At 40.7% G+C, this 15,768-nt stretch overlaps 1 protein-coding gene across 3 annotated transcripts in view; it reads right to left on the bottom strand.

The window, feature by feature from the left end:
- Nucleotides 1-880: 880 nt before the first annotated feature.
- LOC106585891 (AP-4 complex accessory subunit RUSC2) overlaps nt 881-15,768 on the bottom strand; it is a 65,893-nt gene continuing 51,005 nt past the window's right edge. For all 3 annotated transcript variants that reach the window (XM_014172613.3, XM_014172614.3, XM_014172615.3), the window contains one exon: nt 881-15,511. In XM_014172613.3, the coding sequence (XP_014028088.3) occupies nt 15,301-15,511 (211 nt within the window). In that variant the 3' untranslated portion in view covers nt 881-15,300. The remainder of the gene's footprint in view (nt 15,512-15,768) is intronic.

Raw genomic sequence — 15,768 nt, 5'->3', positions numbered from 1 at the left:
AGTGAAACAAAAGAGAAGATAAAGAAAACAACATGAGTACAACTCAGCCACTCTTTATGCAGAAACCTGGGATGAGGAACCTTCTGTGAATTTCAGAGGAAACTGAAACACACACACACACACACACACACACACACACACACACACACACACACACACACACACACACACACACACACACACACACACACACACACACACACACACACACACAGGTGATTGAAGCGCACCCTATTTCTCTGATCTAAACCCAACCGGGCCTGTGGGAGTATGACATCATGCACGAGAGAAACACAAGGGGGGTGTATGCTACCTATTCACACTACATCAAAAACACTGTTACCACCTTTAGGAGGAAGAGGAGGAGGGGGGAGCAGATAAGGAAATACACTTCAGATATCAGAAGAAACAGGCATGTCATGGTTTACTGTGGTTTACTTAAGGGATAATGCCAGAGAAGCCAGTGTTTGGAGGATATTGGCACAGGTGTTGGTAGGCCCGAGTTGAGGGCGGGCAAACCGTGCCAATATATCCTCCAAACACCGGCTTCTCGGGCATTATCACTTTTATACAACGGGTTACCAACATATTCAAATAATGATTGACATATCTTCATTAAAAACGTTATTTGGATTAATTTATTCATACTATTTCATCCTTCCACAAGATATAGTCCCGACACAAATCTAGGGTTGCTACCTAAACCATCAGGACGTTTATTCCATCGGTTCGGTTGCTAGAGATGCGACTCAGTCATTTTAAATGTTTCATTGCCATACTGCCTGGCAACGTTCTTATCCCTTACTTGCTAGCTAGCTAACTACGGCTAACTTACAGTCAAGTCAAAAAGTGCAGCCAGAATAACAACAATGTAGCTGCATTTGCATTTGTTTAATTTATTTGGATACATCCATAACAATGAGCTAATGAGGCGTGATTTCCCCTGGCATAGAACATTTGCTCACTCGTCAGGACACTGTTGTTCAGAGGAGCTAGCTAACAACACATCTAACACAATCACTTCAAACTGAAGCTGGAAAGACTACAAACTAGCTGCACTTCATTTAATTTTACATTTCTTTGTATATATCCATAAAAATGATGTCAGCTGATTCATGATTTCGACTGGCTGAGAAACGCTACCTGCCTGCCTGTTTGTCTCATCCCGACTCTTACTATCGGACGGCTGGAGCTAAAATTTGAATATTGAAACAATGTTGCAAATGACGGAGAGACAGACAGCAAGGTTTATACAAATCTCCACTGTTGAAAACTAAATGTTAGTCTAAAAGAAATGTGAGATAAAGTCTAGATGATTTTTATAGTGAAGATCAAGTTTATAAATTGCCTGGCTGGGCTGATGAGACAGTGGATTGCGCAGTCAGATGGAACAGAGTAAATAGACATTTCATGGTCATAGAGTTAGCAGGTGGTCACTTCTGGAATAGACACCGACTGGAAGGCGGTTTTAACCAATCAGCATTCAGGATTAGACCCATCTGTTGTATAATTTGTAGAGTTTTAGGAAATTTAGATTTTCACACGGTCCATTAAATGTTATGAAATGCCCTCAATGAAACACACACGCATTAACGCATATGAACACACACACACGCGTAGAATCTGATCATCACACAAGTGCAAATTCTTCTGAATAATCTTACCAACTTTCACAGGGAATTTCACAGTAATACATTCAACATGAGTCACAGTTTTTTGAGAGAGAAGAGGAACCAGTTAAAAGGTCTTCCACTTCCCTTCCCTTTAACATCCAATGCATCAACAGCTATGTCTCTCAGACGTCTCCATGTGAAACCCCACCACAGGTTAGTAAAACCTTTTGACTTGTCATACGTTGTCTCCAAATACAGTGTGGAACAATAGCCCCACCTGGTGGGGAAGGGAGACACCTTTTTATTTAAGCTCATCTGGAAAAATAGCAGAACATTTATGTAAATAATGAATGTAAAAAATTATTGTGAATAATGAGAGAAGCAGTACTGCAGTGTGATGTCATCTATAAATATGGGTGGATTCTTCTCCAAACGCTGACGAAGACTGCGGCCAAAACACGTGTGTTTGTTCTGACAGTCTACTGCTAGAAAAATACATTAAAACGTAAAAAATATTTCAGTGACTGCAGGTTTTTCTTCAAGTATATGCCTTTTGAACCCGGCACCCTAAGACTTTTTGTTACGGCAAACATTTGAGCAGAGCACGTCAATTTCTCTGTCTAGAGACACCAACATATGACAGAAATCATTTTGTGGAGGAAACAAAAGACAAGATGTTTGATCACATGAACATTTTTGTTATTAACATCCATACTACGTTGATAATGTCATACATACACGTCATATAGCATCAGACAGTGACTTCAGAAAGTATTCACACCCATTGACTTTTTCCACACATTTTGTTGTGTTACAGCCTGAATTTAAAATGGAGTCACTGGATACAATGCCCCATAATGTAAAAGTGGAATTTAGTTTTTTGAAATGATTACAAATTAATAAAAAATGAAAAGCTTAAATGTCAGAGTCAATAAGTATTCAACCTCTTTGTTACGGAAAGCCTAAATAAGTGCAGGAGTAAAAATGTGCTTAACAAGTCACATAATAAGTTGCATGGACTCACTCTGTGTGCAATAATAATGTTTAACATCATGTTTGAATGACTACCTCATCTCTGTACCCCACACATACAATTATCTGTGGGGTCCCTCAGTTGAGTAGTGAATTTCAAACAAAGATTCAAACACAAAGACCAGGGAGGTTTACCAATGCCTCAAAACGTAGGGCACTTATTGGTAGATGGATAAAAATGTAAAATGCTGATATTGAATCTCCCTTTGAGCATGGTTCATTACACTTTGGATGGTGTATCAATACACCCAGTCACTACAAAGATACAGGCGTCCTTCCTAACTCAGTTGACGGAGAGGCAGGAAACCGCTCAGGGATTTCACCATGAGGCCAATGGTGACTTTAAAACAGTTACAGAGTTTAATGGCTGTGATAGGAGAAAACTGAGGATGGATCAACAATGTTGTAGTTACTCCACAATACTAACCTAAATGACAGATGGAAAAGAAGAAAGCCTGTACAGAATAACACTATTTCTATAGGAAAACCCAGATCAGACTGCTTTCCACCAGACACTGGAAGATGAACGTACCTTTCAGCAGGACAATAACCTAAAACACAAGGTCAAATCTACACTGGAGTTGCTTACCACAAATTATCAAGGAACCTACCAGGTACAACCCTAAATCCGTAAACATGGCCACCCCCTTAGATATCATCCTGACCAACTTGCCCTCTAAATACACTGCTGTCTTCAACCAGGATCTCAGCGATCACTGCCTCATTGCCTGTGTCCGTAATGGGTCCGCGGTCAAACGACCACCCCTCATCGATGTCAAACGCTCCCTAAAACACTTCAGCAAGCAGGCCTTTCTAATCAACCTGGCCCAAGTATCCTGGAGGGATATTGAGCTCATCCCGTCAGTAGAGGATGCCTGGTTGCTCTTTAAAAGTGCTTTCCTCAACATCTTAAATAAGCATTCCCCGTTCAAAAAATGTAGAACTAAGAACAGATATAGCCCTTGGTTCACTCCAGACTTGACTGCCCTTGACCAGCACAAAAACATCCTGTGGCGTACTGCATTAGAATCGAATAGCCCCCACGATATGCAACTTTTCAGGGAAGTTAGGAACCAATATACACAGTCAATTAGGAAAGCAAAGGCTGGCTTTATGAAACAGAAATTTGTAGCACTAATTCCAAAAAGTTTTGGGACAGTGTAAAGTCCATGGAGAATAAGAGCACCTCCTCCCAGCTGCCCACTGCACTGAGGCTAGGAAACATTGCCACCACCGATAAATCTACGATAATCGACAACTTCAATAAGCCTTTTTCTACGGCTGGCCATGCTTTCCACTTGACTACCCCTACCCCAGCCAACAGCTCTGCACCCTCCGCAGCAACTTTCCCAAGCCCCCCCCCCCTTCTCCTTCACCCAAATCCAGACAGCTGATGTTCTGTAAGCGCTGCAAAATCTGGACCCCTACAAATCAGCTGGGCTAGACAATCTGGACCCTTTCTAAAATGATCCCTGACGAAATTGTTGCAACCCCTATTACTAGCCTGTTGAACATCTCTTTCGTATCGTCTGAGATCATTAAAGATTGGAAAGCTGCCACGGTCATCCCCCTTTTCAAAGTGGGAGACACTCTAGACCCAAACTGTTATAGACCTATATCTATCCTGCCATGCTTTTCTAAAGTCTTTCGAAAGCCAAGTTAACAGATCACCGACCATTTCAAATCCACCATACCTTCTCCACTATGCAATCTGGTTTCCGAGCTGGTCATGGGTGCACCTCAGCCACGCACAAGGTCCTAAACGATATCATAACCGCCATCGATAAAAGACAGTACTGCGCAGCCGTCTTCATTGACCTGGCCAAGGCTTTCGACTCTGTGAATCACCGCAGTCTTATCGGCAGACTCAACAGCCTTGGCTTCTCAAATGACTGCCTCGCCTAGTTCACCAACGACTTTGCAGACAGAGTTCAGTGTGTCAAATCGGAGGGCCTGTTGTCCGGACCTCTGGCAGTCTCTATTGGGGTGCCACAGGGTTCAATTCTCGGGCCGATTATTTTTTCTGTATATCAATGATGTCGCTCTTGCTGCTGGTGATTCTCTGATCCACCTCTACGTAGACGACACCATTCTGTATACATACCCACCACTGCGACCTGTATGCTCTCGTTGGCTGGCCCTCGCTACATATTTGTCGCCAAACCCACTGGCTCCAGGTCATCTATAAGTCTCTGCTAGGTAAAGCCCCACCTTATCTCAGCTCACTGGTCACCATAGCAACACCCACTCGTAGCACACACTCCAGCAGGTATATTTCACTGGTCATCCCCAAAGCCAACACCTCCTTTGGCCGCCTTTCCTTTGAGTTCTCTGCTGCCAATGACTGGATCAAATTGCAAAAATCCCTGAAGCTGGAGACTTATATCTCCCTCACTAACTTTAAGCATCAGCTGTCAGAGCAGCTTACCGATCACTGCACCTGTACACAGCCCATCTGTAAATAGCCCACCCAACTACCTCATCCCCATATTGCTATTTTTGTTGTTGTTGTTGCTCTTTTGCACCCCTGTATCTCTACTTCATCATCATCTGCACATCTATCACTCCAGTATTAATGCTAAATTCTAATTATTTCGCCACTATGGCCTATTTATTGCCTTACCTCCATAATCTTAATACATCTGCACACACTGTACATAGATTTTTCTATTGTGTTACTAACTGTACGTTTGTTTATTCTATGTTTAACTCTGTGTTGTTGTTTTTGTCGAACTGCTTTGCTTTATCTTGGCCAGGTCGCAGTTGTAAATGAGAACTTGTTCTCAACTGGCCTACCTGGTTAAATAAAAGGTGAAATTAAAAATTACAACACATTTAAAAAAAATCTAATTGAAATACCAAGAAGACAGTGAATGTTCCTGTGTGGCCGAGTTAGTTTGACTTAAATCTAGTTGAAAATCTATGGCAAGACCTGAAAATGGTTGTCTAGCAATGATCAACAACCAATTTGACAGAGCTTGAAGAATTTTGAAAAGAATAATGGGCAAATGTTGCACAATCCAGGTGTAGAAATTTCCTTAGAGACTTACCCATAAAGATTCACAGCTGTAATCGCTGCCAAAGATACTCCTACAATGTATTGACTCATGGGTGTGTTAACGTATATATATTAGATATTTCTATTTAATTTTCAATGAATTTGCAAACATATCTAAAGACATGTTTACACTTTGTCATTATGAGATATTGTGTGTAAAAAAAAAACATATTTAATACATTTTCAATTCAGGCACTAACAACAAAATGTGGAATAAGTCAAGTCATATAAATACTTTTTGAAGTCACTGTATGGACAGGGAGAACAGTAGTAATGCCATGGTGCTACAGAATACAAACAGGAATAACAAACAGGAATAACAAACAGGAATAACAAACAGGAATAACAGTTTACCTCTATTAGAACATGTAAGAAAGTAACATAAGAGGGAGAGGAAGATGGAGAGAGAGAGAGTGAGAGTGGAAGAGAGATGATCTTTTATTTCTACTCCCAGAAACAGCTAGCTATGTTGAAGAAGGGAAAAAGAAATCTGCACCATTTGACACATTTATATGTATCTCCTCAGTCTATGTCCCCATTAAAACCTCCAGCTCATGTACAAATACTGTCCCCTGTCTGATGACCCAGCAGAAGCAGCTGAGGAGGATGTCAATGAAGAGCAAACTGTGCCTGAAAGACTAACAGAAACATCATCCAGCATATTTGACACACCTTTTCCTGCATCTTTCCTGCATATTTTCTGCACATCTGACAGCTTTCCTGCCATCCATCTTTTCTCGAGTTATGGAGATAGATACAGTGCCCTCAGAAACCTTTCAAACCCCTTGACTTATTGCAGATTTTGTTGTGTTACAGCCTGAATTCAAAAATGTATTAAATATACAGTATGTTTTTTACTCACCCATCTACACACAATACCCCATAATGACAAAGAGAAAACATGTTTTTAGAAATCTTTGCTAATTTATTGAAAATGAAATACAGAAATATGTAATTTACATAAATCTTTAAAAACACCAGCAAATCAGCTCCAAGTAATTTTAAGTTATGAAATGTGTTCCAAAGAATTCCCACGCATAATAGAGAGATATAGGGAGCTCTAAAAGTATTGGGACAGTGACATATTTTTTGTTGTTTTGGCTCTGTACACATCATGAATAATTATGAGTGACAAGGTTACAAAACGCACAAATATCATACCCTCAAGACATGCTAACCTCTCACCATTACAATAACAGGAGATGTTAGCATTTTATATCATACCCCAAGACATGCTAACCTCTCACCATTACAATAACAGGGGATGTTAGCATTTTATATCATAACCCAAGACATGCTAACCTCTCACCATTACAATAACAGGGGATGTTAGCATTTTATATCATACCCCAAGACATGCTAACCTCTCATCGTTACAATAACAGGGGATGCTAGCATTTTACATCATACCCCAAGACATGCTAACCTCTCACCATTACAATAACAGGGGAATATAGCATTTTATATCATAACCCCAAGACATGCTAACCTCTCATCGTTACAATAACAGGGGAGGTTAGCATTTTATATCATACCCCAAGTAATGCTAACCTCTCACCATTACAATAACAGGGGAGGTTAGCATTTTATATCATACCCCAAGACATGCTAACCTCTCATCGTTACAATAACAGGGGATGCCAGCATTTTATATCATACCCAAAGACAAGCTAACCTCTCTCCAATACAATAACAGAGGAGGTTAACATTTTAGATCATACCCCAAGACATGCTAACCTCTCATCGTTACAATAACAGGGGAGGTTAGCATTTTATATCATACCCCCAAGACATGCTAACCTCTCACCATTACAATAACAGGGGAGCTTAGAATTTTTTGGGGTGGTATGATTCATCACAATTCATTCCCTAATCATGGTAGCATCAACATTAATGTAGAAGTGTTTAGAAATATATTATATTCTTATTTACAATAAAAGTTACACCAAAATGACAATACATGATTTACCATTGATTTCAATTGGCCACAAAATAATTTGAAACAGAACTAACACAAACAGCAAATTAATCCAACAAGTTTGTTGAGTCACAAGCTTGATGTAGTCATTGAGTGCTATGAATATGGGACGAAATACTTCACTTGCACTACTTTAATACACATAAGGGAATTTGTCCCAATACTTTTGGTCCCCTAAAATGAGGGGAATATGTACAAAAAGTGCTGTAATCTCGAAACCATTCACCCGATATGAATGAAAATACCCTCTAATTAAAGCTGACAGTCTGCAATGTATTATTTCAAATCCAAAGTGCTGGAGTACAGAACCAAAACAATAAAACATTTGTCACTGTCCCAATACTTTTGGAGCTCACTGTATATGTGATCATGTACAAATATAAGCAAGGTTTGAAATTATTACATTTTAGTCAAATATTATATATTTTTGGGCTTCTTGCAGTCAATTTGCAGTCCACAAATAATTTGTAATTATATTCTGGCCCCCTGACCATCCACTCAAGGAAAAATCAGCCCTTGGCTGAATCTAGTTGATGATCCCTTCTATAGAAATGGTATAGAATCAGCTTGATCCTCTCTGTTGAAGACGCTTGGACCTTCTTTTTTGATATTTTCAGTGGTATTGTTAACAAACACGCCCCCATAAAGAAAATGAGAATTAAAAACAGGTTCAGCCCCTGGTTCGACCGTGATCTTGTAGAGTTACTCCACTTCAAGAATTGCATTTGGCGAAAAGCTCGGCACACGCATACTCAGGCTGACTGGCTCTCGTTCAGGCAAATGAGAAATAAGTGCACTCAGGCTATCCGGAAGGCCAAAGTTAGTTACCTTAAGGAGCAGTACTCTCTCTGTGGGTCTAACCCCAAGAAGTTCTGGAAAACGGTTAAAGACCTGGAGAATAAACCCTCCTCACAGCTGCCCATGTCCCTTAATGTTGAGGATGTAGTTGTTACTGATAAGAAGCACATGGCTGAGCTCTTTCATCACCACTTCAATAAGTCAGGATTGCTATTTAACTCAGCCATGCCTCCTTGCCCGTCCAACATTTCCTCCTCTCCCACCCCTTGTAATGGGACTATCCCTGATGCTCCTCCCAATTCTTACCCCTGCCCCGTTACAAAGTTTCTCCCTGCAGGCAGTCACTGAGTCCGAGGTGCAAAAGGAGCTCCTGAAACTTGACCCCCCCCAAAAAACATCTGGGTCAGATGGTTTAGACCCTTTCTTCTTTAAGGTTGCCGCACCTATCGTCGCTAAGCCTTTCTCCGACCTTTAACCCTCTCAGGGGAGGTTCCCATTGCTTGAAAGGCAGCCACGGTTCGTCTTTTATTTAAAAAGGGGGAGATCAAGCTGATAGAAACTGTTATAGGCCTATTTCTACTTTGCCCTGGTTTATCAAAAGTGTTTGAAAAACATAATCAACTGACTGGCTTTCTTGATGTCTATAGTATTCTCTCTGGTATGCAATCTGGATTCCGCTCAGGTTATGGATGTGTCACTGCAACCTTAAAGGTCCTCAATGATGTCACCATTGCCCTTGAGTCTAAGCAATGTTGTGCTGCTAGTTTTATTGTTTTATACTAGGCCAAAGCTTTTGATATGGTAGACCATTCCATTATTGTGGGCCAGCTAAGCAGTATTGCTGTCTCTGAGGGGTCTTTGGCCTGGTTTGTTAACTACCTCTCTCAAAGAGTGCAGTGTATAAAGTCAGAAAATCTGCTGTCTCAGTCACTGCCTGTTACCAAGGGAGTACCCCAAGGCTCGATCCTAGGCCCCATGCTGTTCTCAATTTACATAAACAACATAGCTCTGGCTGTAAGAAGCTCTCGCATCCATTTATATGCAGATGATACAGTCTTATACTCAGCTGGCCCCTCCCCAGAATTTGTGTTAAATACTCTACAACAAAGCTTTTTTAGTGTCCAACATGCTTTCTCTGCCCTTAACCTTCTTCTGAACACCTCCAAAACAAAGGTCATGTGGTTTGGTAAGAAGAATTCCCCACTCCCCACTGGTGTGATTACTACCTCTGAGGGTTTAGAGCTTGAGGTTCTCACCTCATACAAGTACTTGGGAGTATGGCTAGACAGTACACTGTCCTTCTCTCAGCAAAACTGCAGGCTAAAGTTAAATCTAGACGTAGTTTCCTCTATCGTAATCGCTCCTCTTTCACCCCAGCTGCCAAACTAACCCTGATTCAGATGACCATCCTACCCATGCTAGATTATGGAGACATAATTTATAGATCAGCGGGTAAGGGTGCTCTCAAGCGGCTCAATGTTCTTAACCATTCGGCCAACCATTCGGCCAATGCTCCTTATAGGACACATCACTACACTCTATACTCCTATGTAAACTGGTCATCTCTGTATACCCGTCTCAAGACCCACTGGTTGATGCTTATTTATAAAACCCTCTTAGGCCTCACGAACTGCAACAAACACTCGAACTGGACAGTTTTATCACAATCTTTTCATTCAAAGACTCAATCATGGACACTTACTGACAGTTGTGGCTGCTTTGTGAGATGTATTGTTGTCTCTACCTTCTTGCCCTTTGTGCCCAATAATGTTTGTACCATGTTTTGTGCTGCTACCATGCTGTGTTGTCATGTTGTGTTGCTACCATGCTGTATTGTAATGTGTTTCTGCCTTATGTTGTTGTCTTAAGTCTCTATGTAGTGTTGTCTCTCTTGTCGTGATGTGTGTTTTGTCCTATATTTATATATTAAAATGTTTAATCCCAGTCCCTGCAGGAGGCCTTTTGCCTTTTGGTAGGCCGTGATTGTAAATAAGAATTTGTTCTTAACTCACTTGCCTAGTTAAATAAAGGTTAAATAAAATAAAATAAATAAAAATCCCTGTTGTAGAAGTACCATTGGAGGCGATTACTGCTTTGATTAGTCTTGGGTATGTGCTTATCAGCTTTGATTAGTCTTGGGTATGTGCTTATCAGCTTTGATTAGTCTTGGGTATGTGCTTATCAGCTTTGATTAGTCTTGGGTATGTGCTTATCAGCTTTGATTAGTCTTGGGTATGTGCTTATCAGCTTTGATTAGTCTTGGGTATGTGCTTATCAGTTTTGATTTGTCTTGGGTATGTGCTTTACACATCTGGATTTGGGGATTTTCTCCCATTCTACCTTGCAGATATTTCTAAAGCTCTGTTTAGTTAGATGGGGAGTAGTGGTGAACAGCAATTTTCAAGTCTTTCCACAGATTTTCAAATGGGATTCAACTATTGGCTTTGGCTGGGCTACTCAAAGACATTCACATTTTGTTCTGAAGCCATTCGAGCATTGCTTTGGCTGTATGCTTGGGGTCATTGTCCTGTTGGAACTTAGATCTTCGCCCCAGTCTAAGCTCGTTTGCACTTTGAAGCAGGTTCTCATCAAGGATTTGCCTGTATTTGGCTCCTTTCATTGTTCCCTCTATCCTTATCAGTCTCCTAGTCCCTACCACTGAAAAGCATCCCCATAGCATGCTTCATGTTACGGGTGGTGTTAGACTGGTGATGAGCTGGGCCTGTTTTTCTTTGAATTCAGACTACAGAATATTTTGCCTTATACTCTCAGAGTCTTTCACATGCCTTTTTCTAAGGAGTGGCTTCCGTCTGGCCACTCTCCAAAAATGCCCAGATTGGTGAAATGCTGTAGAGACTGTTGTCCTTCTGGAAGGATCTCCAATCTCAGGCAAGGAACTCTGGAGTTCTGTCAGAGTGTTCATTGAGTTCTTGGTCACCTCCCTGACCAAGGTCCTTCTTGCCTGGTTGCTCAGGATAGCCAGCTATAGGCAGAGTCTGGGTAGTTTCATATTTAACATTTCCCAATGATGGAGACCACTTTGCTCATGGAAACTTTCAACCCTCTGGAAATTGTTTTATACCCTTCCCCGGAGATATATATATATATATATATATATATATATATATATATAGGAAATTGGATGCACCAGAGCTCAATTTGGAGAGTCTTGGTAAAGGGGTGTGAATACTTATGTAAATGAGATATTTCTGTATTTCATTATTTTCATAGATTTCTATAAACATGTTTTCACTTTGTCATTATGGGGTATTGTGATGTCATTATGGGGTATTGTGTGTGAGAGAAAAAATCTATTTAATCAATTTTGAATTCAGGCTGTAACACAACAAAATGTGGAATAAGTCAAGGGGTATGAATACTTTTTGAAGGCACTGTATGTGCCAAAAAACACAATAACAAATATATTGTTATAATCACAATCATTTTGGCAGGCATTTATCCCCATAGATGTTCTTTTACCATGCCCATAACATGATACTAACTCACATTTACAAATGCTTGTTATTAATGCAATAATGTATTAATATACACCGAGTGTACAAAACATTAGGAACATCTGCTCTTTCCATGACATAGACTGACCAGGTGAATCCAGTCTTGAGACCATTCAGACATTGATTGTGTATGTGTGCCATTCAGACGGTGAATGGGTAAGACCAAATATTTAAGTGCCTTTAAACAGAGTATGGTAGTAGGTACCAATTTGAGTGTGTCAAGAACTGTAACGCTGCTGGGTTTTTCACACTCAACAGTTTCCCATGTGTATCAAGAATGGTCCACCATCCAAAGGACATCCAGACAACCTGACACAACTGTGGGTATCATTGGAGTCAACATGGGCCAGTATACCTGTGATACACTTTCAACACCTTGTAGAGTCCATGCCCCGACAAATTGAGGCTATTCTGAGGGCAAAAGGGGATGCAACTCAATACTAGGAATGTGTTCCAAATGTTTTGTACATATCCATACCTCATATCTATTTCTATCTTAAAAAAATAATTATTGAAGAAATTAAATATATTTACAATTCAGAGCTAACAAAATATTTAAATTATTTATGCAGAATCCAAAGGAATTGACAAAAAAATCTATAATAAAAATTCAAATGTACAACAAAAGAGAATAACGGAAGAACTAAATACATTTGAACAAAACCATTTTTTTAAAGAATAATAATAGAGTTTCATTTACAAGCTAAATTAACTATTGGTCTGATTGAATCTAGGCCTAACTCTTGTCCAGTGTGAATCCGTCCTGGCAATATTTATGTTTTGCTAACCCATATATTTTTTTAAATTACATTACATAATTTCATTGTAGATTATTTTGGCTCTACCAAATCCTAATCTAGGGCTTAATCCACAAGGTTTAGACATATAGGGTTTAAACCTAATCCCTAACTTTTTGCCAGCTCTAGTTTCCTGTACAGCTCAATCTGAACCTAAGGCCACACCTGACACCAACAAATGCCTACAAAGCCACCAAGAAATGTGTTGGAGTTTATTTTAAGATAAGTCCCACCCTAAAAAATAGCCATATACTTTTTTCTGTTACCAGAGAAAATATATACTCTTTTTCCGACTGAAACCCAGGGAAAGTGGCTGGTTGGACGCACCGTCACATATATAAGAATCATGTAGGGACCATAGGTCAAACGCTAGATACCTCCAACACAGCAGCTCTCTCTGTGGTTCTTTCTCAAGGACTTTAAGGCATACACGAGAAACATGACTTTCTTTTCTCATTACGGTTCACCCATTTTACAATAGGGAGGTTTGGGTGGGGTGAGGGTGGGGGTGGCCATGGTGATTATACAGCCTTCCAACCAACACATTCAGAACACCAAAACACCTAAACAGACCTCCAAAGTCATGCATCATTGGACATCCTTCCTTCTTTATCCGCCTTTTCATTCACACGGTTTTCCTCAACAATAATACATGACATCATCATTAGTCAATAAATAAACGTGTGTAAGTATATGCATTTACAGTATGTATGGATAGATATATAGACAGAGTTCAAAGCTAATCATAGCCTCTTGAATCACTTGGTTTTGTCTGTAATCGTGGTACTGCAGCTTCCCCTAAAGCTGTGCAGTTGTATTGGTTAAGGGGAAGAGAGGCGGGGTAGGTGGGAGGAGCTAGGGTTTTGGGGTCAGAACAGGGGTGAAGAAACTGTAAAAAGACACAAAAACGTTGTCCGTCTGTTGCTAGGTTACATGCACTAGGCCCGGCTCCGCCCTTTTCTTTCCTGACAATTGCAGTGACAGGTCAGTTCATCCCACCCATCAAAACAACAGGATGTGATGGGAGGAGCCAGAGGATGTTATTGGGCTTGTCCAATCAGAGTCAGGCTTGACAGTCCATCATTGGTAGTGTTCCCCTGCTCAGACATTGCATGCATCAACCAATGGTTGCGTGCCACGTCCTCGACTATTTCATCGACTGACAGATTGCTATAACATACGGATGATGTGGTTAGCCGATACGTAAAATATGTATCCAAGTGTTGTAAGATCTGGCATGCGTCAGCAACGCCTGGGCAGAGGAACGCACCCATAGCGTTAACAAGATGATGAAAATCAGGAATCTGCAGATGATGATGAATTGAAGAAGCAAGTTTCAACCGGTTGTCCATTTATAATGAAGAAGCAAGTTTAAACCGGTTGTCCATTTGTAATGAAGAAGCAAGTTTAAACCGGTTGTCCATTTGTAATGAAGAAGCAAGATTAAACCGGTTGTCCATTTGTATTGAAGAAGCAAGATTAAACCGGTTGTCCATTTGTAATGAAGAAGCAAGTTTAAACCGGTTGTCCATTTTTAATGAAGAAGCAAGTTTAAACCGGTTGTCTATTTGTATTGAAGAACGAGGTTTAAACCGGTTGTCCATCTGTATTTACTCCACACAGAGATGTGGAGATTGTCGACAGCTGTATCACACAAAGAAAGTTTTTATATTCTGTTTTATAACAAAACAACTTTTCCTACTTACGTCCTACTACAAAGCAGGGGATCTCTGGGTGAATGAACCTCAGAGAATAGCATGTCGGCGTGGATCCATTGGATGACAAGTCCTTTAACCAGTCTCTGAAATTTTCCATTAACAATTAGCACTGGCATTAGAAATAGCATTAGCGCGTTAGCATAGCATTGGCATTCAAAGAGTGGCACAGCTAGATGAATGATAGATAGAGTATGCTCTGTAGCATGGTAAAGTAAAACACAGCTATGGATAGTATACAGTATATGGGGCCAAGGCAGTCTGTAGCTAGCCTTGTCTCCTTTCTGTAAAAGATCCCCAGGCAGTTTGGTGTGTGTGTGAGTTTAGTGGACATGCATATATAGGGAAGTATAGCGTATTTGTGCCTGCATGCTTGCATGTGCATATATGTACATTAATGCATGTTTACGTCTGTGTGTGTGTGTGTGTGTGTGTGTGTGTGTGTGTGTGTGTGTGTGTGTTGCATACGCCTCTCCATAGTACAATAATTACACTTTAAACCAGTCATATCGAGGTCTCTCCTCCATGAGTATCCATCGTCTTGTGCTGTAGTATGCTGTATATCCATCTTTGGCCCTCTGAATCCTTTTCCCTATCCACATTCCACCCTCATCCTCTACTGTGGCCTCTGGGCCCTGGGTTCAGTCTAGGGTTGCAAAGTTCCGGCAACTTTCCCGAAATCCCTAGGTTGGAGGATATACAGATGTCCTACTTATTCCCTCCTGATTCCAGGAATCTCCCAACCGGGATTTCTGGAAATCCTGAATTTTGGAACCCTAGTTGAGTCAGTCAGGTCAGTGTGGCCCCTGAGGCTCTTGGGGCGCCTGGCTGTCCTCCAGACCCCTCAGGGTAACGTAGATGAAAGGCACCAGGCCCCGCTGGGCCCCCAGGGAGCAGAGGAGCCAGTCGGAGTCAGCCCGGCTCAGGACACTCAGTACATCCCCTTTATGGAAACTCAGCTGGTCAGGCTCTGTGGCTATGTGGTGGCACAGGGCACGCACCTCACTGGGGGGGGCGAGAGAGAGAGAGAGAGAGAGAGCGAGAGAGAGAAAGAAGTACAAAACTTATTATTGCTTGTATCCTGTATTTTTTAATTGTCCATGTTTCTGTTTTAAATGTAATTTCAATGTATTGCTGTGTTTTTAGTGTAATTTCATGATATTGCTGTGTTTTTAGTCTATTGTATTGCTGTGTTTTTAGCCTTGAAGTCTAGTAAAAAATCAAAAAGATAATCGGATATATTGTATTTCGTACAGCTTTGG

This window comes from Salmo salar, chromosome 24 (genome assembly GCF_965601325.2).
Source record: "Salmo salar chromosome 24, fSalSal1, whole genome shotgun sequence".
NCBI lineage: Eukaryota > Metazoa > Chordata > Actinopteri > Salmoniformes > Salmonidae > Salmo > Salmo salar.
The sequence above is the reverse complement of the archived record's forward strand: the minus strand, read 5'-3'. Positions and strand labels throughout refer to the sequence as shown.